We start from the raw sequence: 24,548 nt of genomic DNA on the forward strand, positions 1-24,548 counted from the left end.
TTTGCAACTCAAAGTGACAACTAACATCATAGTATTGTGTAGTAAACCCCACTGCTTTGAGCTTTTTATGAACCTGGAGAAAGAATCTCTTGTCTGTGGCATCTATGTCTCTGATTTCACTTGAGATAACTTTCGGTCAAAAATGCTGCTTTGGGGCTTCCCTGGTGGCACAGTGGTTGAGAGTCCGCCTGCCGATGCAGGGGACATGGGTTCTTGACCTGGTCCAGGAAGATCCCACATGCCGCGGAGCAGCTAGGCCCGTGAGCCATGGCCGCTGAGTTTGCACGTCCAGAGCCTCTGCTCCGCAACGGGAGAGGCCACAATAGTGAGAGGCCTGTGTACCACCAAAAAAAAAAAAAAAAAAAAATGCTGCTTTGGAGAAATACCATGAAATATAGGATCTTATCTTTATCAATGTTACCTTCCATTTTTCTAAGAAGATGAGAATTTCTTTTATATGTTTGCCGAATGCTACGTATAATATAAAATTCTGCTTTAAATAAATACATTCTTCATTTTCAGATCTAGAAAGAAAAAAGAGAGAGAGAGAAAGAAAGCTACTGATGTGCAAAATTGGGAAGGGTATTGGATGCCCCTGTAATCTTCAGCCTGGAGTCAGGGAAGTCCGTCCGTCCTTCCTTCCTTCCTTCCTTCCTATCTCTCTTTCTTTCTTTGCTCTCTCTCCCTTTCTTTTTCTCCTTTCTTTCTTTCTTTCTTTCTTTCTTTCTTTCTTTCTTTCTTTCTTTCTTTCTTTCTTTCTTTCTCTTTCTCTCTCTCTCTCTCTCTTTCTCTCTGTCTTTCTCTCTGTCTTTCTCTCTTTCTTCTTTAAGAGTAACATCTGATGTATGTTTTAGGAACAATATATTCCATACTCTGGCAGTGAGGTTGAAGTCTAAGTGCGGGGGGTGGGGGAGAGATTTGGTAGGGAAATAATCCTCATTAAGCTATTGAAAAAGTATGATGATGTATGAAGAAGAACCTGAACTAAGAGAATGTTAGGTGTTCTAGAAAAAATGGAAAATCTTATGATTATTTTTAATTTCCAGTAGGAATTAGATGATGGAAGAGTTAGGGAATTGGTACATATTGACTCTAGTGATTACTGATCTTTAGTGTGAAACCGAATCACCTGGAGGGCTTGTTGAAACTCTAATTGTTGGACCACACCAACAGAGTTTCTGCTTCTGTAGGTTTGGGTGGGGCCTGAAAGTTTGCAAAAGAATGCAAGAATGGAGCAACAGAGGAACCCAAAGAAACAAATGGAAGACAAGTAGCAAGTTGATAGAACTTAAACCCAACCATATCAATAATTAAAATAATGACTAAACGTATCAGTTACAAGGCAGAGATCCAGCAGACTGGGTTTTACCGAACACGGTCATCTACTTCCAATAGATGTATTTAAAAATAAGAACATGCATAGGTATAAAGGCAAAGGATAGAGCAAGATACATCATCTAACAGTAAGCATAGGAAAGCTGGATGGCTATATGAGAATCAAGAGGGCAGAAGTAGAACCAATGGATGATGGCTGCAGGGAAGCCAGTTTTAGCTCTATGGAGCACAGAGGTTTCCACCGCTATCACTGGCCAGCAGTGGAAGGGGCTGCCTTGTAATTACAACACATGTCCCTGGAAATATGCAAACAGGCCAGTCTAGGAAGAGAAAGAGCATTCTTGCATGGAGAATTGGATTAGATGATCTCCTTTGGTCTCCTTTCTGGAGCTAAGATTTCATCATAGTTTATTTTCTACAATAATTGTAAATTATTACAATTGTAAAAAACGTAAATTGCGGGTAAGTGTTCATTTTATAATACTTAGAATATTTTTAAATGCCCAGAATAAGACAAGTCATTTGATCCTTCCAGCCAGGAACATCTATGGCTAACATTTGGTACAGAGGCTCAGTCAATCTTTTTAATACACAGATTTATTTCAATTTTGGTGAAGTGGGTTCATAACAGCTGCACTGTATAGCAACTGCTGTTTTTTTTTTTTTAAGTTTATACTATATCTTTCTATGTCATAAAATATTTTTGTAAAACAGGAGAGTGAAAGCATATTCAACCCAGGGGGAGAAAAAGCATTTCAAGACTAGTTGTATAAATTCAAGAAAACAGAGAAGTATTTCAAGTAAGATCTCCCTGCAATGACACCACTGCACTTTTACTATCTCAAGAGACCTTTGGGATTTGGGTGGTGATTACATGTGCAGGAAGAGCCAGGAAAAGGAGAGAGTGACTGATCTTTAGTTTGGGTGATTGGTGACTAGGACCAGGGGAGAGGAATGGGTTAGAGTCATGTTAATTCTGGCCCTGTTGAGTTTGAGTTGCCCGGGGGTCACTGCCTGGCCTGGGACCATTTCTCAGGCTAATTTTGTCTCTTTCCTTTAACCTGTTTGCCTTTCCTTTTTAAAGGCATCACCGCTCTACCCTGCACACTCCCTGCATACTCGCTGGTTTTTACTAGTAAAAAACTTAAGGAGGCAGATCTTATTTTAAGAAGTTAATTGCTGATCATTACAGTTAAATACATTATAAAGATAATGGAATTTTTTAGTTTTATGTGACCCACATCCCTCCTGATCTGCTAATTGGAAGTCCTCTTTGAATTCTGCCCTCTGCTTTTATTCCTAAGAATGGAACCAGCAACACTCCCCCCACCCCCCCCCCCCACCCCCCCGCCACAGCCCCGCACCAGTCCCTTCTTTGGTGAAGGAGACATTGTCCCCTCCTTCTGTAGAGAAGCCACCCTTGCAGACCCAAGAAGCAGCTCAGGTTGAATGATAGGTGGCTCTTGGCATCTCTAAGGTGACACTTTTCACTAAGTGAATGATCCATTTGGGACAGCCTCCCAAGTGCCTTTTTATACCCAGGAAAGTGGTTTTGGGCAGCTGGAAAGAAGGGACTTGGAGTTGTGGGGAGAGGCTTGGGCTAGAGTCACACTTCTGGAGGGTCACTGATAATTTTGTCCAAGACAGCATGTAGACTGAGAGATAAGGGACGTTTTCTAGCATCTCTTATTGGATCCCAGATGTGTGAGCAGAAAGAATTATGAAACACAATGAGGTCCCTCCAAATAGAGAGGTATCATGAAAGTCCACAGAGGAAAGTTTTGAGGAAGGTGGCCACTGGGGTCACAAAGGAAGCAGACCACTCTTTGTTTAGGAAGTTTGGCTGTGATGGCAGAAGGAGATTGGGCACTAGCTTTTAGGGGGAGAAGACTGATATGTGGGAGAAATGGCTGATTATAGAGAAAGCTGTGGTAGAGAAAATAGAAAATGAGCCTGGAGCCCCTTGTAGTACCAGAAAGTAAGGAAGTGCTTAAAAGACAAAAGGAGGGGAGCAAGTCAAAGGGATGAGGGGCTAACTGGAAGAGCTCCCAGTGGCCAGAGCCAGAACAATTTGAGCAATAAAGTAAATCGTAGAGCATTGGATTTTAGCCCAAAGGATAAAGTAAGTATCTGTGAGTATATGCCATACTGCTATAAATAAATGATTGAATAAATTAATAAATGGAGAAGTAAATCTTTCTTACAAAAGAATTCCAAGTAATGCGTGGGTACTACCACCCCACAGGAGTGGAGCATAAGTCCCTCCCTCCCTTGAAGGGAAAAACCATTAGACAAAGCCAGGTGGGGACACCTGGCCTGAACTCCTCAAAACTGTCAAAGTCATAAAAAACCAGGAAAGACTGAGAAACTGTCACACAGTGCAATGCGTGATATCCTGGATTGGCTCTTGGAGCAGAAAGAGGATATTAATGGAAATCAAAATAAGTCTAGAGTTTAGTTCATAGTAGTATACCAATGTGGATTTCTCAGTTTTGACAAATGACAGATGATACTATAAGATGTGAAAATGGGGAAACTGGCCGGGGAGGTATATGAGAATTCTTTGCAACTTTTCTGTAAATCTAAAATTATTCCAAAGTAAAAAGACTTTTTTTTTTTAAAGTGTGTGTTACCAAACGAAAGTTCATATGCCCAATTCACAGTGAGGCCAAACAAACCAAAATGTAGGAGTTTGGGGCAGAGAAAGGTTTATTGCAGGGCCAAGCAAGGAGAATAGGTGGCTCATGCTCAAACAAACAAACAAAGAAACAAAACCCACACTCCGCAAAGGGTTTCGGCAAAGCATTTTTAAATGCTAGGTGAGGGCGGGGCGTCCCAGGGTAAGTGATCAGCTCGTGCACTGTTCTCTGATTTGTTTATGGTGGGGTGACAAGGTGGTGTCATAGGAGTTAACATTATCAATCCTTAGGCACCAGTAGGTCTGGGGGGTATGTGCTCGGGATCATCAAGTAGTTAATTTCTTTGTTTGGTGGTGGTTTTAGCATTTGAAAAACAACTCAGGAAATGTGCATCAGATACTGTTATTTAGGTAATTCAGAGAGGAGCTAAAGCAGAAGATATGGGGGAGGGGTCTGTCCCAGGAAGACCCCATAGGGTCCTGCTCAGTTACATGTTGGGGTGGGGTTGGGGGTTGGGGAAACTTGAGCTTGTTTGTAGGCTGAGAATAAATAAGTCAGCTGGTATGGATGGGCAGAGGTATTGGGGCGGGGAAGGAAGAATGTTTTATCTATGTACAAACAGAAAAAGATAGGAAAAGTGTAGACCAGGAGTAGAGAAAAAGACATTTCAGTGAAGGAAGAAGTGATATTGGGCAGTAGTCTTTAAACATTTTTGCTTGTGTCCCCTCCAAAAGAATGTTGAAAAACTGGAAGTCTTTAGTCTCAAACCTATCAGCTGAATCGTATCAGAGAAAATTTCCATCTCATTTCATAATTCTCATATATAGCTGGATTGGTGAGGCAGGGCCTTGCTCCAGGTTGGTTACCTGGATATGTCAGATGAGGAGCCACCCATGAGTTTTTCCTGATTTGAGCTCAGGGACTGTCCTCCTACATAGAACTGTTCGTCTGGGGCTTCAGACATATTTGCACCCTGGAGCAATGTACACTTAGAAGAGTGATTTGGAATGGGTGAGAGGCCTACTTTTCTTGATCAAGTAGGGAAAGGCAAGCGGAAGTGGGAGGAAAGCCTGAACCCTCATTTCAGGAAAGAGGGCATTTGGGAATGAAGAACCAGGAAATAGATTTGCTTCAAACCTCTGCCCTCATCCCTCTTGAGGACTTCCACATACCCCTGATTTGAAGATCATGGTAGAGGACCTGAAAAGTGTGGCGTAAAGCTGGGGAAGAAGAGGACTTTCTCAGGACCAGCAAGGGGAGGACTGTTTTGTGTTGAGGTCATAGCTGAAGGGGGAGCTAGTTAATTTCCAGTGATGCTTAATCCAGTTTCCCCTGCTATGTCTGCCCACCAGAGATGGCTCATCTTTTATCTCCTCCTTTGTCTCCCCTCCCTTTTCCTGTGTCTGATTTATTTGTGACTGTCCAGTGGCACCTTGAGCACCCTTCTTTTGGTGAAGTGATTTCTGCAGTGTCCTCATTAAACAGCATCCCACTGAAATGAAGTAAAAATTCTTAGATTTGACCGAGGTAACTTTTAGATCAAAAATGCCATTAAAGAGTAGTATCATTGAATGACTATTGTGGACCAAATGCATGCATTGAATGAATATTTAACAGTTCTGATTAAGGCAACTTGTTTTAAAAAAATTTTTTTATTAAATTTAAAGTATGTTAGATTTTGCCTTCTATCTCCTAAATTAAAAAAAATATATATAAACATACATTTTAAAACATATGCCTGTTTATATTTTGCCAAATAAATGATGGAACACTTGAAAGATGATTCTGTTTTCACTCTTGGATAACAATATGTAGGGCACATTTGTGATTGTACTTAAGATATTGTTATATATGCCATCTGTTGTTGCCACTACATGTGTGCAAGTGTCATTTATAAAGCTCATTAATTTAAAGAGCTAATAAAAAGGCACTCTTGTGATTCAGGAACCCATTTCAGGTAGTAAAACAGTCTGTCCCACTCACCTTATAAATTCTGCCCTGTTTATTAAATTGTGTACCTTACTTTTTTGTTGTTAGCATACTTGGTCACTGTAGGCTTGGTGAATTCTGGAAATGTAGAACTGATTAGCATATTCTTACCATACTGAGAAACTTGTTATTTTGATATATAGATGATATTTTGCTGTCATGTAACATCTTTCCATTCATTTATTTTTATTTTTTAAGACTTATTTTGAATTGGCTTTATTAGGCAATTCATGAATAGGGCAGAATCCCATCTAGCAACTAGAAGGGAATTCCCTCTTTCCATTATTTTCATTAGAAATTCTTCACTGTAGGGAATTCCCTGGCAGTCCAGGGGTTAGGACTCTGTGCTTTCGCTAGGTTCAGTCCTTGGTCTTAAGATCCCACAAGCTGTGTGGCAGGGCCAAAAAAAAAAAACCCACAAAACTTCACTGTACTGGGCAATTACTAAGACAGTCCTAACATTTTAAAGGGGCAGTGAAGATTGACAGGTGATGGTACCCATTATTTGTAAGGTAAATTGGGTCCATTAGCTGGTCCAGTTTGAGTGCACCTTAGGGCCTAGGGATTTATCACCTAAAGTCTACAGAGCCTCAGGTCTTCCTTAGGTGAGCTGCAGAGGGATCATGAACATCAAAGTATAGCAAATGTCATGTGCATAGGTCTGTATCCTCGAATCTCATCAGTAAGGCAAAGAATTCTGTGCCCCCAAAAGGTTAAGAATGTCTTTTGTTCAGTTTCACTGCTGAACAAGACTGTGGGTTGGATACAATGGTGTTTTCAAAACACTTGGAGATAATAACACCCACGTGCCTATTGCTGAACTTCTTCAGCCACATGGAGTATCCAATTCCAGAATAATTTCTCCTGCACTTTCCTCTAGTATTGTTAGATCTATTACAAAGCGAGTGTAATCCCACATCTGTTTTAAATTACTCTCACTAATTTATGTTACAAATGATCTTGAGAGCCCTGGGAATCTCAGGTGTAATCCCAATCTGCTGTTGATTTCATATTTCCGTGTGTGTAAGTATTTGCTGTATTCTTTCATTTCCTCATCTTTAGTGGAACAGCACAATTAACACAGTTCACAGAGGAAAAATGTAATTTTAATATAAGTGATGTTATATTTCTAGCCAGTGATAAATGGAAATTTTGTGAGTAAATGCTATTATGCAATATTGTTTCTGCTTACTTATATGTCTGATATCAATTTAAAGGATAAATATCATAGTTGGTATTTAGAACAAGAGAAAGATGGGGGAAAATGGCAAGCAAAAAATTTTGGGGGGCTTCCTTGCTGGCGCAGTGGTTGAGAGTCCGCCTGCTGATGCAGGGGACACGGGTTTGTGCCCTGGTCCGGGAAGATCCCACATGCCGCAGAGCGGCTGGCCCGTGAGCCATGGCCGCTGAGCCTGCGCATCCGGAGCCTGTGCTCCTCAACGGGAGAGGCCACAACAGTGAGAGGCCCGCGTACCGCAAAAAAAAAAAAATTTTGGAGAGTAGACTTTTGCCTAAATTTATGCTTTGTTTCCTTCAAGGTTTATCATTCTTCTATTGCAAAAGAATACACGTGTGCAGTGGTATTTTATTGTCTGATAGAGATTTCTTATGAATGAAAATAAATGCTGTCCAACCATGATACTTAAAATGACTGAGGGATTATAAACCAATACTGAATCCAAGAGCTCACTTTTATATTGTAAGTATGCGTGATCTAAGCAAGTCGTTCTCACATGTAAGCAGACAAGTATTAGCTGGAGAATTTGTTGAAGTGCATATCCCTGAGACCTCTCCCTACAAAGATTTTGATTCACGAGTTCTGGAGTCTGTGGTTTTAACACATGACACAGGTGATTTGATATTTTACCAAAGCTGATCTGGGTGCTAAGATTCTACACAGGAATAGCTATAATATAATAATATTACTTTTAATATAAGAGAAGCCATGATGATGGTGGAGAGCTGGAGGAAACATGGAAGTATCAACAAGTATCAACAAATGACATGGAATAAGTTTGCACCCTCAAATTATTAAGAACCCCAAAGAGTTTTTGTATGTGTGTGTTTTATCTATTGACACTTGCTATATTAAAAATTAAAATTGAGATATTTAAAATATTAAATTCTTTAAAATAATAAACCCATTACCTGTTAACTTAAATAATATTTTTATTTGGAAAAAAAACTATTTCCAAAATAAAAAATTTAGTAAGAGGAGTGGCATTATTTTACATTTATGCAAATCTCTTTACTGTCCAAACTAATAGAAGACAGCCAGATTCTCATCTGCTTCTGTGTTCAATCTGTTGCAACGTTATTTTGGTTGAAATATATGAAGAAGATGCAGCCTCACAGAAAATGGAGGAGTATTTTAATACCTTTTTTGATATTATATCAAAACTCTACAAGTCATAGTTTCTTAAAGGTTAGTTGCAATGTGGAATTTGAAATCATATCATTGAACTTTTTTTTTGATATATTAAAATCCATTGGTCTGTCCTGCACTTTCAATGGATCTTTTACCTGTGCACGATTTAAAAAAAAATTATTTAATTAATTTATTTATGGCTGTGTTGGGTCTTTGTTGCTGTGCGTGGGCTTTCTGTAGTTGTGGTGCGCCGGGGCTACTCTTTCATTGTGGCGCACAGGCTTCTCGTTGTGGTGGCTTCTCTTGTTGCGGAGCACGGGCTCTAGGTGTGCGGGCTTCAGTAGTTGTGGCATGTGGGCTCAGTAGTTGTGGCTCATGGGCTCTAGAGCGCAGGCTCGGTAGTTGTGGCGCACGGGCTTAGTTGCTCCGCGGCATGTGGGATCTTCTCAGACCACAGCTCAATCATGTGTCCCCTGCACTGGCAGGTGGATTCTTAACCACTGCGCCACCAGGGAAGCCCCACAATTTTGTACTGTTTAGAAAATTTTGGTCACTGAGTTACGCAGGTCTTCTTTTTTTAAAATTTAATTAATTAATTAATTTAGTTTTGGTTGCATTGGGTCTTCGTTGCTGTGCATGGGCTTTTTCTAGTTGTGGCGAGCAGGGGCTACTCTGTTGTGGTGTGCTGGCTTCTCACTGTGGTGGCGTCTCTTGTTGCGGAGCACAGGGTCTAGGCGTGTGGGCTTCAGTAGTTGTGGGTCACAGGCTTAGTAGTTGTGGCTCACGGGCTCTAGAGCGTGGGCTCAGTAGTTGTTGCTTGCGGGCTTTAGAGTGCAGGCTCAGTAGTTGCGGCGCACGGGCTTAGTTGCTCCGTGGCATGTCTGATCTTTGTGGACCAGGGCTCGAACCCGTGTCCCCTGCCTTGGCAGGCAGATTCTTAACCACTGTGCCACCAGGGAAGTCCATACACAGGTCTTCTAAAACCACATTCATTACTGTCCTTACCTCATCGGGAAAGTCTTTAAGTATTGGGAAGCTGACAGGCTCGCAGTGGCAGATGTCATTTTCCAAAATGCTTGAAAACTCAAATTTTATCATTGGCAATAAATACTGTCAGTTGTTTTCCTTGAAGAAACAGACTCACTTTGTTCATTTTTGAGAAAATGATTACCAAATACCCAAGTCAGAATAACCACAGTTCGTCAATTGTTCTTTCAATTGTTCCTCACTTGTTCTTTCAGTTTTTTTTCATGGACTACCATTTCTCTAGAAATGGTAGTCCATGAAAAAAACAGCTATTTCAGCTTGCAACAATACAAGTGCTTTTCTTCTAGACAACCACTGTACTTCACTCTGCAGTAGCAGAGTGCTTCATGTGAACTTCCCATTTTGTCACAAAGAACATTAAAATGACCTGTACTCAAGGGTCAAGATTTAAGAAAAGTAGTAATTCTTACTGCTCACTTCATTAAGGACAGGTGTAAAGAAAACTGACCTTTTTTTCTTTTTTAAACTGCTAATGAGTGAAGAGCCACTGCCTTGATTAGTGCTAAGGTGCCAGCAGTTTCCCCACAATTGCTTTTGCACCATCAGTGCAAATGTCAGCACAGTGAAAAAGACAAATAATGTCTTTGTGTTATTCTAAAAATAGCTTGACCTCTGAGAAGGTCCTGGGGACTCCCAGGAGACCACGAATCACACTTTGAGACCCACCATAGAGATGCTTTGGGCCTTCCACCCGCCAGCCCCCACCTCCCAGCTTTGCAGTTTTTGTGCAGATGTCAACATGTCTATCCATGGCTCCTTAGCAGTACAGTGTGGAGTATCTCTTTGTGAGATGGTGTCACTGTCATGATTCTAGGTAGAATGGGGAGTCCACGGGGCCGGCATTCACTCCATTTAGAGTTTGCAGCTCCTACAACATGAGACGCTGAAGCCCAACCTCTCTCCTGCTCAACGACGTTTTTCCCTGCTTAGCTTTAGGCACAGTTTAAATTTAAATGCCTTCCCTGGCCCCCTTAGTAGGACACGGTTTCGTTTGTACTTACACTGTTTAATATATTGTTGGCTTGCATCCTCAGTCATTTTCTAAAAATTTGTCAGTTCCTTAATTACTTTTTCAAGTACCATCTGAGTTGCTGTTTCCTTTTAATCTGAATGTTGTCCAATAAAAGAGAGGGCTTTTTTTTTTTTTTTAAAAAGAGACGGCGCTTTGTACATATTTGTTTCAATGTAACGAAATCAAAACTGAAAGCTAACAAAGTCAAACAAGTGTGCGTTAGTTGCACATTTCCTGACTGCAAGCATTGGCACGATCAAACGTAGCGAACGTGTTTTACTGCTGTGGTTTTATTCCTTGTTCACTTCAGCCTCTTGGGACCCAATATTCAACAAATATTCAAATTGGGGCTGGAGTTCTGACTGCCCGGGTACTGCGTGTTCCGGCAGTGTGTGTTTGTACGTTGTTAAAACCTGACAAGAGAGCGGTAGCCAGGAGCCTGCAGGCGGGGCTCCGCGGCGGTCGGGCCAGCTGGGCTGCGTCGGCGCTCGGGCTCTGCGCCCCCGCCCGGCGCAGCCTCGGGCTGGGCCGGTGGAGCGCCGTGCCCTTTTAAGGAGGCGGACCGTACCACCAGAACTTTGTTGAAGGGGGTGTCCAGGCGAACTCGGACAACTTTAACAGAGCCGAAGGACGATTTCCTTTACCTTGTGACGCGGGCCGGAGTTCTAGTGCTGCTTGGCGGAAGCTGTGCGTTGGTGGGCTTTGCGCGAAGGGAGCCCTTCGGTTTCCCTTCTCCGGAATCGCCCGGAGGGATCTCACTCGGTCTGAATTCAGACGCGAAGCTCCCCGGGCCGGTCCAGAGTGTAGTTTGCCTGCAGAGGCCCCAGTGCCCGGATGTCCATCAGGATTAGCGCGAGCCAATACGCTCGGAGCCCGAGGCTGTGCTGAGGACGCTCGGGCTCCGGAGCAGGTAGTCCGGTAAAATCGGGTAGTCGCGCTGGGGAATCGTCCCCGCCCGGCCCCGGCAAATGGTGAGCGCGGCGCTGGCAGAAGGGCCGCGGGTTGAAGGCTCTGATGGACAGGAGACCTTGAGCTCTATAAACTGAATTATGGCAGCCCAGTCAAGGTAAGGCAGGCACCGAGAGAAACTTTTAAAATATGTTAGTGGCTAGGAGAATTGAAGGTTGCAAGGGAAAGGTCGGGGTGCTGCGAAGAGGACGAGCAGGAAGCAGCTTTGTCATTGCTTTCTCATCATTCCTGATGCTGTGGTTCTTTATTTATGTCAGATAAAAAACAGTTTGGAGAACATACTAGACAATTTCTGCAGAGAGGAGGGGGTTGAGTTAAAGTTAAGATTAAAGTTAAATTTCTCTTCCAAAAATAATTATTTTCAGAAAAATAAAGTTGATTTAACTTGTCTGCCTTTGCCCAAATTGTCCTTTAGTTTCTTTGTGCACCTCCTTCTGGTTCTCCTGATTTTTTTTCCCCCTCTCCGCTAATGCCTTGAGCAGAATTTTAGAAATCGATTAATGTGAAACAGTTCGCCTTGGGGGAGGTGGTTGAGAATTTGCCTGGTAAGTGACTGGAAATTTTACTGCCAGAATGTACGATTGCACATAAAACGGCACAGCTTGCGTGAATCTGCTGAGTAGGCAAAGACCAGGAATGTATCGGGGTTGGTGAAGGGGAGAGGATAATGAACTGCAGTTGCTGTCAGAGGAACGCTATTGTAAGAACCTCCAGCCCTGACTTTCCATGGTTTGTTACTTTTTTTGTAATGAGGCTTTAAGAGTGATGACAAGGCATTAGTGATTTTTATGAAATTCAAACTGTTGTGTATGATTTCATTTTAGTTGTGACAGCAGTTGGTGCTAAAGGAAGCCTACAATTTAGATATACGTTCTTTTTAAACTTTCAGTTTTACTGGAAAGTACTTTGGTGTCGCATTTAAATTAATGAGAGCTCCTCAAGTTGCTTTTTGATGTAATATAGTGATTTGGGGGAAATCTTACAAGGCTAAACACATTTCAGGTCTGAAGACCCAGATAGGTCACTCAAAGAAATAGATGCTATAAGCTTAAAGTTTGGGCTTGATGAGACTTTGAAATTTTTTCCTAAGAGATAGAACTTTCTAGGAAGAAAAAGAACTTCACTATATAGAGCGCCTCTATGTGCTTTGTATATTTAATCCTCTAGACTCAGTGGTTTATCCCCTGCTCCCATTTTATTGGCTGTTCTAAGAGAGAGGTTCTTAACTTGAGGCCATTTAGTAGGAAAACTTGGATGAGAAACAGAAGTTGCATCTTTATTTATGCTAACCTTGACTGAAATTTAACTGACAAAAGGGTCCATGGCATCAAAACCTTAGATTAAGACACTGTGATCTAAGAAATTAAATGGTATCTAACAGAGCTCAATAATAGAAAGCTGGGATTTGAACTCAGATGTGAGTGATTTCAGTGTCTGAACCCTTAAATTAATTAAGAATAAAATGAGGTAATAGCTAAATTGGACACTGCTGTGTGCCAGGCACAGCAACTGTAATTGGATTACCTCTTTGACTCTTCTCAGTTGCTTAAATAGGTAAGTACTTGTATTTTTTCACATTTGTTCAGGAAACTGAGGCTCAGCCAGCCTGTTTCTTGCTTGAGGTCACACAGGTAGAGCAGTGCCTACCTGACTTCTGAGCTGCCCTGCAGCATTTCCTTACTTCCAGGCTGCCTCTTTAATGCTGAGATGAGGTGTTGAAAGGGAGCTGCAACGCCTCAGTCTAAATGCGCAAAAAGCAATTTCTGCTAAAAGTACTTTGCTACAAGATGTAAAAATCCGAGTTATCAGTATGGTAGTTCAATTTGCTGGTAATTGAAATAGGAGGACTGTACATATTCTGATTTTCTGCCTGGCCTTCAGATGTGCCCTTGAACTAGGAACAAAGCCACGATGTCTTTTTTTAAAAAATTTTTGGCCTCACTGCATGGCACCTGGGAACTTAGCTCCCCGACCAGGGATTGAACCTGCGCCCCCTGCATTGGAAGTGCAGAGTCTTAATGAGTGAACTGCCAGGGAAGTCCCCAAGGCCATGCTGTCTTGCTATTTTCTTAGTCTGCATCCTGGGAGTGTATCTCTCAAGTGGTAAATGTGCATTTTTTCACTTATAGCTGGCATGTGGTCCAAACTCACTTAGACATTGTGTTTGTGGGAGAATAGGTAATCTTTGAGATCCCCAGAGAGAATATATGGAGAAAATTGCAGGTATTTTTGGATTTCAGGAAACCCCAAAGCTGGGCCACTCTGCCTGAGTAGTGCTAAGAGAAACGCAGCCATCATCTGTGATGTATAATCTGGGGTAGTAAAATCTTGCTCGTGTGTCAGCATCTGTTTGCTTTTGAAACAATTAATTTAGATTCTTGGACTCATTGGATCTGAATATTCATAGCATTCATAGCTCAGTTCTAACCATTGTGCACTGTTTAAATAATTAGGTGGTGGGATTTTTTTGTTTGTTTTTGAGTAGAAGAGATAGATGGAAACTTAGACGAAACTGAATTTTGTAGCACTGGTAGTGAATAAATGAGCTGACCATGGCACTATTCTCTTATTATTTGTTATTGTTATAAGGTAATAGTCTTCACTTGATGTTGATGGATGGTGCATGACTAATTTTTCATGTGTATTTCTTCTCTGTAGTCAGCTCCTTAAGACATTGTCTCACATTTTTAGTATTCCTTGCATAGGCTAGAAGTACTTTGAATGAGGGAGGGACTGCTTAAATCTCTAGGCTTGTGAATTTCCATAAATTGAGGTTGCATATTCTTCTCCATTTTAAAACCTAAAAGTAGGAAATTGATTATTTTGTTTTGCTTTGTGGTTGATTTCTTCTGCTAGATATGGAAGACATTTATTGAATGAAAGGTCAGTTCCCTAAGTTTTAAAAATTAGATTTTGGGTCAGTATTTTGAGAGCATTAAATATCTGCTTTGCCTTTTCAGAATTGTGGAGAAAGGCCGTCATGTAGAAGTGCAACATCAGTTAAAGCAGGGCATAGTCTATGCCTCCCCTCTCAGATCAGTGTGTGCTTCCTTTGGAATCTATAAGCACAACAGATACATTGACTAGGCTTCCTTGCTTTAAGGTGAAAGAGTTACAGATCATGGCTTTAGTTTCCAAATTCTGATCTAAAGCACTTGAAGACGGTGCTTTTATAGGAGTATACATCCTGGCACACCCTCTTTTGGGGACTGGTAAACCTATGATGGGTAGGGGTGGGCATGGAATCCCATCAGTTTGTAGATTATCCTTTTCTATGAGGATTAGCTTGCCTTATATTGAGGAGTGTGTTGATGGATAAAAGAGAAAAGAGGGCTTTGGTTCTCCATCTCTGCTAACCCCTTCATTGAAGCAATCCCTGAATTTTAGAAAGGAATACGTACATCTCTTCAACTACCGTCAGGGATTAACTGGTTTTAAATGCACCTTGTGCTACTGGAGAAGCCCTGGCCCACCTCCCCCCAGGGTGTGTGTGTGTGTAGCAGGGGGAGGGTGCATGAATGAGAGTTGGGGGAGTTGAACTTGCTTCTTTAGAAGAGTAGCTTCTGGTGGCTGAGCATGTCTCAAAAGCTCTTTCACACAAACTGCAGAAGGAAATTAAGTTTAGGTAACTCTCCCACAGGTTTTTGTTTGTTTGTTTGAATTTGACTAAAGTTAATGATGTTTAAAAAAAAAATAATAGAGGAAAGTTAGATTGTTCCCAAGATTATTATGAAGCCGGTTTTTGGTGGATCTCTTACTCTGGTGGGGGAAATTTTCCACGACAAAAAGCAATGCTCTTAAACTGGTATGGAACCAGTTTTGCTCCGTCCTCTGTCCCCACCCCCAGTTTATGAGCTTTGTAAAGATTACCTTGGAAGAAAATTCATGAAAGCAAAAAAGCTCTGATTTAATATGAGCAAATATCAAAGAAGAATGCTTGATGTTTTGGAAAGTGCAGTTCAAGGAAGTGATTTCAAGAGGGAAATAATTTATGCAGTATTTTGACCCAGTGAATGTCTTCATTTTTTCCCTTAAGACACCATTGTAAACTGTGTCCTTGACAGAAGAGGTTTCTTAAATGATTTCCTTCTAGTTCATCCTGAGAGCCCCGCTGAGCTTCCTGACTCAGACTAGAGGTTCTTCCATGATGAAGATGGAAGGAGGATTGAGTCATTTTTTTCATTCAGCTGGTTTATGGGGATCTTCTTTGGCAAAAAAAATATAAAAAAATTAACACAAGTGGTCTCTCAGGAGAGTTAGGGGATTCTATACTATACCATGAAAAAGTATTCAATAGCTGGTTCTATACTGTTTTGAAAATGGAATTTAGTGAATGCTGCACCTAAGCAACTTAAATGTCAAATATGCTAATTATCTTAATCATGGATAAGAGAAATCTCTCTCATCTGGGCACTGTCACTTATTTGTTTTGAGCATTCAAATCTATGTATTACTTAATAGCTGTAAAATGGAGGAGTTATAAAGCTGGTTTGCTTCATTACAGCTTTGAGGTATAACATACAACTTGATTGCTTCTAATATATAAACTTAGTTTTCTGTTAGCAAATTTCTCTATTTTGTTTGCTTTCCAAGATAGGAAAATAAACTTATTTCCAAAATCTGTCTTCTGAAAGGGCAAGTCCTGTATGTGAGATGTGGTGAGAAGGACTACAGGCGACAGCGTATTCTGACTTTACTTCCGTACTACTTGGAAATACAGCCTGCACCTTTAGGACAATGTTTCTTGGCTCAGAAGTACAAACATAGCAAGCTTCGGTATCATAATCTCTTTGTTGTGGTTCAGTTACATTTTATTGATATGGGGTGGGTGCATAACTTTTACAGCTTAAATGATTACCTGTCCTTTTTACTTAAGTTAAAAAAAAATTGAAAGCTAAAGTTGTATTTTAGCTCTGCTTCTGATTGTTCTTCATGCATTTTAATATGAACATAACCTGTATTCATTTGCTCAAAATAATACAGCAACTAGAATGCAAAGTAATGTCTTGCTCAAATATATATGTACCAGATGAAGTTTAGCTTTAGGCCTCTGGTGGAGGGGGTGGAGAATAAGATTTATAACTTTTAGTGTTAATGCCCTTGGAGACCCAAAAGTAAAAATTAACTTTAATAAACATCCCAGTGCTGACTTTTTGTGTCTTGGCAGTGATCAGTGTTGAGAATCCTGCTCCTGTGCAAACTTTTCCCTTTTCCTATCTATCCGCAGTGAGTTAAAGCTTAACCTGATGGCCACAAAGCCAGCAGACTTAATATCCTGAAAGCCTTTTTCAATGGTGAACGTCTGTTGTTTTCTTGCATTGGTTTATTGGCTTCGTTTTTAATTTAACCAGATTGGACTCCTATCAGGTTCTTAAAGCAGTAATTTGATGTCAGATTTAATATATTAAGAGGAAATCCCAATAGTGACGTCTTGTCAAAAGGAACTGAAGCAAACAGGAGGGAGAAATATATTGTATTTCTATTGACAGCTAAATTGTCTTTATTTTGGTATTAGGTATTGTATTTCCAGAGGGCACCCATAGTTCGACCACATTCTAAAAGTACCAAGGATTGTTCTTCCTCCACAGTGGCTCATGTGATGATGAATGCTTGGAGACCTGCAGGCCACATGATCCTTTGTTTGGGTGGGCTGGGGAGAGTTAAGGATGTGACTCCTGAGTCACTGGTTCGCCTTTATTTTACCCAAAAGGATCTTGCCTTTCTTTTCAGTATTGCTTACAGCTCGATTGGCAATTAAACAAATAAAAGTGAAGGAATATTTTAGGGGCAGTGTGGTTATATTAAGCTCAAAGTTCTCAAACTGGATTAGACACAAGAAACAACATGAGTGCTTCTTAACATGCAGATTCTGCTCTCCCCTCCCCCCAGAGATTCCTTTTAGGCAGGTCCAGGGTGGAGCTTGGGTGGAGCCCTGCTGGGTCTGAGGCCAGAGGCCCACCTACAACACTTTGTGAAATGGGGTGTGTGTGAGGGAGATACAGTATCATATAAACTATGTCGTGTAATGCAGTTACATTTTGATTTAATATATATTCATATATACACACCCTCCCCATTGAAATAGACAAGAGGTTGGTACAGAAGGTAGATATCTACCTCTATAAATTTATGTACTTATTATAAACTCTATTAGTTGAAATGTCCAAATGCACCTATATTTAAAAAATAAAAGGAAAAGGAAAGTACCAAGAAGTAATGTGCAATGTTTGATCCAGCAGCACTTTCCTAAAAATTGTTTCTTAAGGACCTGGATACTTAATTTACCCTTTTCTATCTGCTCTGGTCTCCCTCCCAAAACTACTAACTCACTCTTCAACATCCCCCCACCCCCATCCCCCGTTCATCAGGTGGCAGTTGTTTTGTTTTGTTTTTAATTTTTATTTATTTATTTTTGGCTGCATTGGGTCTTCGTTGCTGCGCACAGGCCTTCTCTAAGTTGCTGCAAGCGGGGGCCGTTGGGCTTCTTGTTGCGGTGGCTTCTCTTGTTTCGGAGCACGGGCTCTTAGGCTCCTGGGCCTCAGGAGCTGTGGCACGCAGGCCCAGCAGTTGCAGCACGCGGGCTCAGTTGCTCTGTGGCGTGTGGGATCTTCCCAGACTAGGGCTTGAACCCGTGTCCCCTGCACTGGCAGGAGGACTGCCAACCACTGCGCCACCAGGGAAGTCCCAGGCGGCAGTTGTTTTTGTTCCTAGAGAAAAGTTATAACTGCGAATTGGTCAATTATATCCAAACTTTTGAAACTGAAATAAAAGTTTGGGGTTTTTTTCCTTTCTTTTAAAGAAGAGCATTGTCTAGGTGTACTGTCATTGAACAAATAATATGCAACAAAAATTTTAAAATGGGGCTCCTATGGGAAGTAAATGTTAAAATTATAGCAGAAGTCAGTTCCTGTAACAAAATTCAGGAAACACTTTCTGGTATGTGGGTGTTGTAACTTTTCAATTCTTGGAACTTTCCTTCAGGAAACTGTCCTGTCAAAAGCAGAGCAGTTGATAAAATATGAAGCACAATTCACAAACTCTGTTGTGCAGTGTAATTAAATTTTGATTTGGGGCATATGTTTTTGTGGTGGTGATAGAGCTGAGACTGTCATGTGACTTTCATCGTGGATAACGTGCATCTGGATAACTTGTTAAATGGCTTCTCTCCCTCTCCCCATTCTCTTTGCTTTAAAAATACAGGTGTACCTGATTTGCTCTGGATGTGAATTTATGGAAAGTGGTATTTTAAAAATTTATGGAAAGTGGTAGTTTTAAAATTAACCAGTTCCCATTATTTTGTATAAAAGTATGAAACTTGTTTCTTTTCCAGCTTTACAGAAATTACATATTTTTGTCTCATGATTGACAAACTAATATTTTACCTTAGACATTTACATTTCTAAGTAAGGTGGTCTACCTAGTAAGTTGGTAACTTAAGCTGCCAAAATGCTAATAAAAATTTGAGTCCATGATTTTAATTTTTTTCTTTAAAGGAAAATAACCTCTTACTGAGTTAATAGGACGTTTTAAGTAAGTTTTTTTTTTGGTTAAAAACATATTTATTGGTTCAAAGTTCTAGACAGTAAAACAATAGCTAAAGCTCTTGTTTTATGTTTTTTTTCAAGTAACTTTGACCTAGCATTTACACTTCTAGGAATTATGTTTTTCTGTTAATCTTTTATAAGCTGTGTATCTCCCTTTCCCACTCAGTTCCCTCTTAGAGTTCAACCATACTTATGCTAGCTCTCCATTAAGAAAAAAAGAAAATCTGTGTAAGTATAAACTTTGTACCAGATGGAAAAAATCAGGCAGCAACATTTACTAACATTAGGATAGTAAAAGGGTAGAATGAAACCCAGTATGTTACATTTGTTTCAAAATGGAGTTCTGCTACCTGAAGATGTTGGGAAGAATAAACAGTGGTCTGTGTCACTTGGTTTTAGTAAAGTTCAGAGTAAACCAATTAAACGTAGTTTTTGTTTTTAAATCGGAACTATGCCCAGAAGGCAAAAAGCCCTAGATGGGAAGTTATAAAAGATTGAATATGATCATTTCTATCATACTGCTGATTGTGTAGGGGTTTTGTTTTAACCCTCATGACAGGGGCCTTTTCTTACAAACATCTTTGTATTTTTCTCATTTTAACAGTCATATTTTTCTAAGGATAAAGTGAAAATCATTAGATTTACTTCATGTGAGTTTAATTTGTAGGCTTTAAAAATCTTGACAGTTCTCATGATAAGCCTAGAATAAAACTTGGTTTCTATCTGACTTCCCCCGTAATTCTGTGGTGAAACCCCTAAGGTATTAGTATTATCCATTATTTTAAAGAGCAAAGTAGAAGCTTCACCACTTTTGGTCTTTTGGTAGCTTGGTAAATTACTTTTTTTTTTTTTCTTTTTGCAAAGGGGGTGGGGCACATTCACCAGATCTTTTCTCTCCCATGTTACTTGTCACTTTACGCTTCTTCCCAGCCCAGCTTTTTTTGTTTGTTTTGTTTTCTTTTTTCGTTTTCTTTACAACTTTGAGGTATATTTTACATATCTTAAAAGTTGACCATTTCAGGTATACAGTTCAGTGATTTTTAGTTACTTTACTGATGCAGACATCACCATTTATCAATTTTAGAACATTTTATCCTCCCAGTAAGATCCCTCATTGCCCCATCCAACCGTTAATCTACATTTTGGGTGTAAATTTGCCTTTTGTGGGTGTCTCATGTACACGGAATCTTGTAGTTTCTTGCATCTGGCTTTTTTCACTCACATAATTTTTTGAAGTTCATCTGTGGCATAGCATGTGTCAGTAGCTCTTTTTTTTTTTTGCGGTACGTGGGCCTCTCACTGTTGTGGCCTCTCCCGTTGCGGAGCACAGCCTCTGGACGCGCAGGCTCAGCAGCCATGGCTCACAGGCCCAGCCGCTCCGCGGCATGTGGGATCTTCCCGGACCGGGGCACGAACCCGCGTCCCCTGCATCGGCAGGCGGACTCTCAACCACTGCACCACCAGGGAAGCCCAGCTCTGTCCTTTTAATTGCTGAGTAATTAATTCTGTTGTCTGGATAGATAGACTGGTTTTTTCCAGTGTTTTGCCTTTTGGGGGGGTATTTGAATAATGCTGCTATGAACATTTGCGTGCAGGTCTTTGTGTAGACTATGTTTTTCTTTTTCTTGGTTAGGTACACTATGAGTGGAATTGCTGGGTCTTATGACAGTTATGTACTTATTAACCTTTTGAGAAACCACCAAACTGTTTTCTAAAATATATGCTCACCCATAGCCCATGTTTAAACCGATATAATTCATTCAATTTCTTGTGACTTATGTACTATTCTCACAGTCAGCTGGGCTGTGAAAGTAGTGGTTCTGAGATGTGATCAATTTTGCATTTGATTATTAGAAAATGTTTTAAATTTATATATGTCTTAAAAACACAACTCTTTTTTCCTATAAAGAAAATCCCTTTTGGTATTTTTAAAATTGATTGGGCTTTTTGATGAAGAAACTTATCAAGGAATGTTTAAAGAATACCAAATTTAAAGTATCAGTGCATGCTGTTGTCAAAATCGCAAAAGAAACTTCCAACCCACAACTCAAATATCACAAATATATTATTAAATATAACTCCTTTATTTCATAACTGCAAAATGGCCCTAGAAATTGTTAACTTCAATACACTTTATAATAAAAACATTCAGGCAGAAATTAGCTGTTTTCATTCACTACAGCCTCACATGCAAAGATATGTTATCTAAATGAAGCTTCTGGAAATTATCATTGAAACTTGGGTCCTGCCAGGGGAAGGTGGTGACCACGTGCCCTCAGTCGGTGGTGTGCTCCAACCTTCAGGAAAAGATACATCTATTTTACAAACAGGAATATTTCATGAAATGCTGTGAAGTTACCTGTATGTGCATGTGTGATGGTAGTGATAGCGGATCATCTTTTCAGCACTCCACTGCCATTCTGTTTTTTAAAAAAAGGCTGTGAGGCCCTGGTTCATTGTCCACTGCACAGCTGCCTTGAATGAGTCTGCCCAGTGTGTCTTCTGCTTTGGAGGACATGTTATCAGAATTAACTGCTTCTGAGTATTAATTTTTACCTACTTAAAGATTACGTATCAGTATTAATAGCTTTATGCCTGTGGCCAATTCACATGCGTGGACAGTGCTTTTAATATTGGTTCTCTGTATCCTGTATCGATGGAGCCTCACTGCTCGCTCAGAGCCAGCTGCAGCGTGTGCAGGGCTCTGAGCTTCTTCAGACAGATCCGGGGTCTCCCTCCCCACAGGGAGACAGAAAACCAGCAAACAAGCTGGCAGCAACACAACGGCAGACTGTGTTAGGTACTATGACAAAAATCCAGCCGGGCCAGGGCGGAGAATAAGGGAGTGTGGGGAACTTGTTTTCACGTGCGCCATGAGGACGTTCGAGGAAGTTAACCTGAAATGGAGAAAACGCAAATCATGACAAGTTAGATTTAATTGTCCTTTCAGAATGTAATAAGTGATATTGGTGGGAAGGATGGCATTTTTAAACAGGGTAAATATGGTTTTAGGAAATAGCCGTCATGTGGCAGTTTCTCAAAATAAAATTTTAATTGTCTTTGTGAATTCTACCAAAACTCAGCCCTATTTAAAAAAATTTTTTTTTTAAATTTTCATGAAGGCAAAATGAGTTCCATAACGTAACTTGAACTTTAAAAATAGAGACTATGTTTTCTAAAAGTTTGCTTTAATTGGTGCATAAATATAAACAAGTTAAACATGTGGGAAAGAAATTTGAGAGGACATTTTCCTTAGTTTGGAAGCCATCAAATAAAGGATGTGATAGAATTAGAGAAGTCCTAGCTCAGTGAGGACAGTCATAAAGGAATGAAGATTTAGACTGTTGTGGAGGGTTTTTAAGCCTGGCTATTTTAAAAGGTTAATCTACAAAGCATCTTTTTATACATGTGAAAGGCTGTTATGGGGAGTGGGGTGAAAGATGGCCTCCATCTCTGACCTTGAAGAAATAATTTATATATGTTAAGAGGTTTAAGCAAAGCCCGGGAATGAGCTTCTCATTGAAGATAAGTAAACATGAAAATATAGTAGAAGGTGGTGTTCTTTTAGTATATATAGAAATAGAAAATAATATTCTACTTTGGATATTTTAGGAAGTAGCAGATGGTTTTAAGTACCTTTTTCTCAAGGGATTCTGTGGCTTCTTAAAAAAAAATGTGATCACAGCAAACTACTAGAGGAACTGAAAGTTCTTATCCTCTTCATGCATCACGGCTTTATTTGATTATATAGAGTTGCTTCAAGGATCCTGTGCTCATTATCACCTTATCTCTTTTGTACGTCTGTTTTATAGTTATTTTCAAATAGATGTATTTAGTTCTATACCTTTTGTGGCATGATATATGGTAATTTTGTGACTGTATTGTGAACATGTGCAAAGAAGGTGTATTCTTTATTTTCAGGGTCCAGAGTTAAACATGGGTTTGTACATTAGACCTATTTTACATTATTTCTATATTCTTTGTCCATTTATTCTGCCGTAGACTGGGAGATGAATAAAGATCTAATACAATTAGAGAATTTCTGTTTCTCCTAGTATCTTCTGAAGCTTTTGCTTTACAAATGTGGTTGCAATGCTTTTGGTATGTAGATATTCAAAATTGTTACATCTTCATTTTAGATCGCTCCCCTTGAAGGTATTAGTTTCTTATGTATACTTCCAGTTTTCTTTGAGTATTGGTGACATTTTAAAAAAAAATAAAAGATATATCTTTACATCTTTCATCCACATGGATACTATTTTGGTTTAAGGAGTGGGAGGGGTGGTCCAGACCCCCTCCCAGCCTGCCCCCAAACAAAACATTTTGATCTCTGTTCAAGAACCACCATCAAACTCAATGATTGTAACTTTCTAATATGTCTTAATATGTGAAAGAGCTAATCTCCCTTCTTTACCCTTCATGCTTTCAGAATTTTCATGGATATTTTTTTCATGGATATTTTTCAAGATCAGCCTGAGTATTTTGTCAAAAACTGGTGGCTTTTAATAGGGTGACTTCCTAACAAACTTATAAAACCTCATCCTGTTTTTCAGAAGTATTAAAGTTTTAAACAGGATCTCTGTTTTTTTTTAGATTTTCGTGGAATGGAAAAGGGTAAGTCCCAGTGCCAGGGCCTCCTGAATCACCAGACACCACTCATTTATGTTGGAGACATTTGGGAAATCCTGTTTGCCTCAGTTTCTCCAGAAAGAAGTGAAAATGTACATTTGCTCTTGTCATGGATGAATGTATTATTAATATAACTCTAACTGGAATCGTATTTTTGTAGGTGATTCACATCTGGCTTTGGGCAGAAACAGCATTTTGCAGTCTCTGTATTGCTGTGCATAGTATCTCACTTTCTAGCAGACTTTTTGGTCATTTGCTTTTCCTTGACCATAAAAGATATAATTTAGGCTCTTTAAAAATCTTTTTGTAGTTCAGTAAAATAAAAGCAGCAGTTTATTAAAGTTAATTGTAATTAAGACGAAAGAGAAATATCTTCCTTAAATCTCAACAACTTAACTAAAGATATTCTTTTTGTTCCTTTTCAGCTTTTTTCTTTATACATTAAATGTTTTCACATAGTTGAACTATTCTTTGTATACATTTGATAAGTGATTTAGTCAATGAACGGGGAAAAGAAGATGAGGTTGGGATTACTTTAGGCTGTTGTGAGTTTTTGAGATTGTCATTATCTCTTAAATTTAAAAAGGAACAGATAAGACTTTCAGATCTTTTATGCTTAGAAACGCCATGCTAAGAATACATTTTTTAAAAGCTGAAAATAGCCCAGTTCATATTGACTAAAGCAAGGTGTTATTTTATACATTGTGCTATAGAAGCCAGGGTAGTAATGGAGATATTAACACACTGCCACTTGGGTTTAATAGATATTGCAGCCTGTTCATGGTTCTGGTTATGGAAACCACACTGAATACCATAGTTATGAACTTCACTCGTTCATATTTACTTATAAGACTGTCATAGTTGAAGAGCTAGTGTAGCTCACAAATTCATCATAATTGAAGACCCCTTGTAGGATTTTTTCTTTTCTATTCACACTTGCAGATAGTGTTCATGCATGTTCACACAGAACCCAAACATTGCCTCAGTAGGAGAAGTTGAAATCATATATGCAGACT

General features: G+C 39.8%; 1 protein-coding gene across 12 annotated transcripts in view; it reads left to right on the forward strand.

Annotated features, from left to right (window-relative positions):
• AFF1 (ALF transcription elongation factor 1) overlaps positions 1–24,548 on the forward strand; it is a 230,812-nt gene that overhangs the window by 68,207 nt on the left and 138,057 nt on the right. For 2 of the 12 annotated variants that reach the window (XM_089912265.1, XM_089912266.1), the window contains exon 1: positions 5,013–11,456. The exons of the other annotated variants lie outside the window; for them this stretch is intronic. In XM_089912265.1, the coding sequence (XP_089768391.1) occupies positions 11,440–11,456 (17 nt within the window). In that variant the 5' untranslated portion in view covers positions 5,013–11,439. Of the gene's footprint in view, positions 1–5,012; positions 11,457–24,548 lie in introns of those variants that run through there. 12 annotated transcript variants of the gene reach the window in all.

The sequence above is a fragment of the Delphinapterus leucas genome, chromosome 5 (assembly GCF_059928025.1).
Source record: "Delphinapterus leucas isolate spDelLeu-1000000601 "Yukka" chromosome 5, BTC_Dleu_Yukka2, whole genome shotgun sequence".
Lineage (NCBI taxonomy): Eukaryota > Metazoa > Chordata > Mammalia > Artiodactyla > Monodontidae > Delphinapterus > Delphinapterus leucas.